Source organism: Fukomys damarensis, unplaced genomic scaffold (genome assembly GCF_012274545.1).
Source record: "Fukomys damarensis isolate Sample0158 unplaced genomic scaffold, DMR_v1.0_HiC HiC_scaffold_13, whole genome shotgun sequence".
Lineage (NCBI taxonomy): Eukaryota > Metazoa > Chordata > Mammalia > Rodentia > Bathyergidae > Fukomys > Fukomys damarensis.
In genome coordinates, this window is record NW_022900925.1 from 12,355,999 (window position 1) to 12,359,905 (window position 3,907).

The window sequence follows — 3,907 nt, forward strand, 5'->3', positions numbered from 1 at the left end:
CTGAGATCGGAAACCTGCGGTCGGGACGGGGATGGAGATGTAGACTGGGGGAGAGGGGCGCAGAGACCTTGAAACACAGTGCCCAAGAGAGACGCCCCTAGGGCAGAAACACCCATGGGGGCAGAGAAAGACCGGCAGAGCAGACTAGAGACCCAGAGCCTGGCAGCAGGAGAGGGTGACAGAACCAGAGAAAGGAAGACGGGGACACAAAAAGCCAAGAGGGAAGTCACCCAGGGATCGGAGACAAACAGACCCCTTCATCGCCTCCCTCCCCCTGCCCCAGTGGTTCTGGGTCCTTTTCAGGTCTGAGAAAAGGGGTTCTGTGCCTCTCACTCTAAAGGAGCACGTCAAGCCAGCCGGGGCTCCAGGCCAGCAGGGCTCCTGGGCCTGAGGTGGGGTGGGGGTCTGGCAGTGAGCAACTCTCCTTCCACTCCCCACACCTAGCATGCGGGAATTCCGCGGAACAGGCCTCCTGGGGGGAAGGGTGACCTGGGTAGGGTGTCTGCCCAGTGGCAGTAGGGAGTCCACAGTTCAGCCCCAACAGAGTCATCTGGTGTTGCCCCGGAGGCAGGGTCCCTAAGGAAGGCTGGAGGGGTAAGTAGGCCTCTCCCTAGTTCAGAACTGGGCCGGCTCTGTGGATGAAAACAATGTCTGACCAGCCTTAAGCAGCCCCCAAAACCCCTAAATCCATCTCCCTGGCTCCTCGCTGCTGGGTAGGGTTAGAAATAGCTGCTCCTCAGAGAAATGTGCAATTGTGCAATCATGTTTAAGTGCTGCTTTCCACCCAGGAACAGGGAAAGGCTAGCATCCAACCACTGTCCACAGTCAGGCACCACCCCTCCTGCCACCCCTACCTAGTGTGTCAGGTTCCCCACTCCTGGGTTCCATTAGCTCCTTAATGAAAACCCAGCATACACAGGCTTCAGAGGACTTTTAGTCTAACTCCCACTCCAGGGCTGTGACTCTGCCCACAGGATCTCTGTTAAGCCACCTTTCTGCTCCCAGTTGATTATATCCAAGGACGACAGGGAGCTCAGTACCTCAGGCAAGAAGTACCTCTAAGAATGTTAGGGCTTCCTTATTTGAGCTGAAATCCGAATCCTGTGTGATGCACTCATGGGTCCTTCTCTGCCTTCTGATGCCTCACCAAAAAAAACAAAGGCTTCCCAGGGCTCTGGCAAACCTCCTACAGTGGCTTCATCTAGGTGGCCAACCATCTGGACTTGACAAGGAATGTCTTGGTTTTAGCTCTGAAAGTCTCACTTCCCAGGAATCCCCTTTATCCTAAGAGCTCTGGATCCCAGAGCCTGGCAAGCAGGTCTTAGGCAGGAAGAGTGTGAATGGACCCCTGAAGGTCTCCCACTCCATGGCCGGGGTTGGTATAGACACAGCAATGAATACTTTTTGGACAAGCAGTGTGCTCACAGTTTTGTTTGTAGCCTGTTATTTAAGCAGTGTGTGTTCTCTGAGGCATCTCATATCATCCCCCGTTTACACAGGAGGAAACAGAGGCTGAGAAAGTTCAGCACCAGTGGTCATGCAGGATTACACTCAGGGCTGTTCTGTGTTCACTGTGCCGTGCTGTCTTCCCACTTCCCTGTCACTGGGAGAGTTTCAGAGGTCTGACAGCCTGGTCTGCAGGTGTGTGAGTGATCACAGTGGAAACCACTGACTGAAGAAGCAATAAACAGGCCCCAGAACTTCCCCAGCGCTTGGCTCACAGCAGCAATAGCCACCCCAGGCCATCAGTGGCCCTATTTCCTGGTACAAACAGCCTTGGGTGTGCACATTCACACACACATAGATGAGACAAGCACACGCTGCTTACACCTAATGCTCCACAGTGGACACTGAGACCACTTCCCCCACCATAAGCCCTAACCTGCTTGCCTGGGGAGGGGATGGCACAGGCAGTGATGGGAAGGTGCCAAGTATGGGATTTCAGAAATCCTCTTGCCCCCACATACACACCATTCTCCCCATTTCTCAGACGGGGAGACGGTGGGCCAAGCTATCTGTGTGGGAACCCAGGATCCCTAGCTCCATCCCTGTCTTCTCTTTAAGCTGTCCTGGCAGTTAGCTCCCCTACCTGCAGTCCAACAGGGAGAGGTGGATGTGGAGTCCAAGAGGGACCATGGGCCTGGCCCCCAGGGCAGCTCCTGAATGCCTGACTGTTAGCAGCTGCCAAGGCAGTTCCGGCCCTGCCTTTCAGACACAGCAAACACATCAGAACTCAAGGCCATTAGATTAACTGGTGGGAGTTAACTTCCTGCATCAGAAGAATTGCCCTTAATTGAAGAAAGAAATAACTAGCAATTTAGAGACACTGACCTCCACTGCCTGGAGGAGGGAGGAACAGGAGCCAGCCCAGGCTTTCTGGGCCACAATGACCAGAGCAACTGTGTCCCAGTTTCAGACCCATCCTTCCTTTGAGACCTGGTGTCAAGGCCCTTTTCTCTGACTACAGTTCATTCTACTTCTGCCTCCATAGTGGACAGTTGCCTCCTGGCCCGAGAAATCACTAAGCCCCAGAGAACAGGAGAAAATAGGTAGGAGGACCCTGGCCTGCCAGTTCCCAGCACAGATGTGAACAAATTGGAAAGCTCCCTGGAGGAAGGGGAGGGAAGCTGATGAGATGGCTCCTCAACATGGCAGCTTCCAAACTTGCACATTGGTCCTACATAGATGGTGCCCAAACCCTTGGAAATGTAAGCAACAGTCCCAAGGAGCCAACACGGCACCATGGAAAGCCAGTTGTGTTGGGCCAAGCTCATTTCCTTTTTGGACAGTTACAGCGACGGGTGGAATTGGGCACTGCCATGCCTGCTGAACCTAAGCTCAGGCACAGCTGCTGCCCAACACTTTAAAGCGACTTTGTTAAAAACACAGGGAGGCAATTGCAAGGTCCTGAGTTCAATTCCCAGTACAAAAAAAAAAAAAAGCACAGGGAGTCAGGGGAAAGATGATGACCTAGGCATGTGACATATCCCTGTCAATTCCTCGACAGAAGTCAGCAGAAGGTGGCCTCCACTGGGACTTGGACCACATCACAACTTTGACAAAAGTGCCCCTGGCAGAGAACCACATGCATAAGGACGCAGGCTCTGCAGACTGGATGGGGTGCTATCTGGCAAATGCCTGGCCATTCCCAGCAGCCTTGACAAGCTGGGACCATAGGCCAAGGCAAAGCAGATGAGACAAACACACATGTCCAAAGCCCAGCACAAGCACCCTTTCTCTAACAGTCTTTCTCAAACTCCAGCTTGTGTTCACTCCCACTTCCAGATTTCCATGGCTGCTTTTCTCTTCTGGTCCTGCACCCTTACCTCTAGCACACTGTTACCCTTCACATGGACCACTGGCAGCTCCTTCCCTTCTTAACAGATCCCTTCCAGCTTGGCTCTTGGGCCCTTTTCAGTTCCCTCCCCCTGGTTCCCATACTTCAAAGTCCCCTGGTGGCTACTCGTAACAGGGGAGACACATCCAAAAGCAGCCCCAGACTAAACTACTGTTCTCTGGAACCTTCCAGAACAGCTCTGAGAGTAGTATGTTTGTTCTCACCTCAAATTCTGCCCAGCATCCAGGACATGGTAGAATCTGCCCTGCCATCCAGTGCTGCTGCTTCTTCCTCTCCACACTGGTGACTGTGGCTCTTCTAGTGTATGTTTCTTTCTTCACCCCAGGAAAGAGAATGCGACCCTGGCTCCATCTCCTCTGAGGCAGTTAGTGAACCACCATGGCCTCACCCTCAAGGCAGATGCTCTAAAGGAGGCAGTGGGTCTCCTGCAGAGGCAAAAAGATTCCCTTAAGATCAACCGGTGACCTCTTAGGGGAACCTAGGTCCCTGGGTAAGGACTCCCAGCCAAAATAGATGCCCACCCGGTAGACCAAGTTGAATGCTCTCTAT

General features: G+C 53.3%; 1 protein-coding gene across 1 annotated transcript in view; it reads right to left on the minus strand.

The window, feature by feature from the left end:
* Pitpnm3 (PITPNM family member 3) overlaps positions 1 to 2,821 on the minus strand; it is an 84,758-nt gene extending 81,937 nt beyond the window's left edge. Inside the window, exons 1-2 of the mRNA XM_010611391.3 lie at positions 2,794 to 2,821; positions 2,090 to 2,140 (exon numbers count right to left, since the gene is read on the minus strand). Coding sequence (XP_010609693.1) covers positions 2,090 to 2,140; positions 2,794 to 2,821 — 79 coding nt within the window. The remainder of the gene's footprint in view (positions 1 to 2,089; positions 2,141 to 2,793) is intronic.
* Positions 2,822 to 3,907: the final 1,086 nt, after the last annotated feature.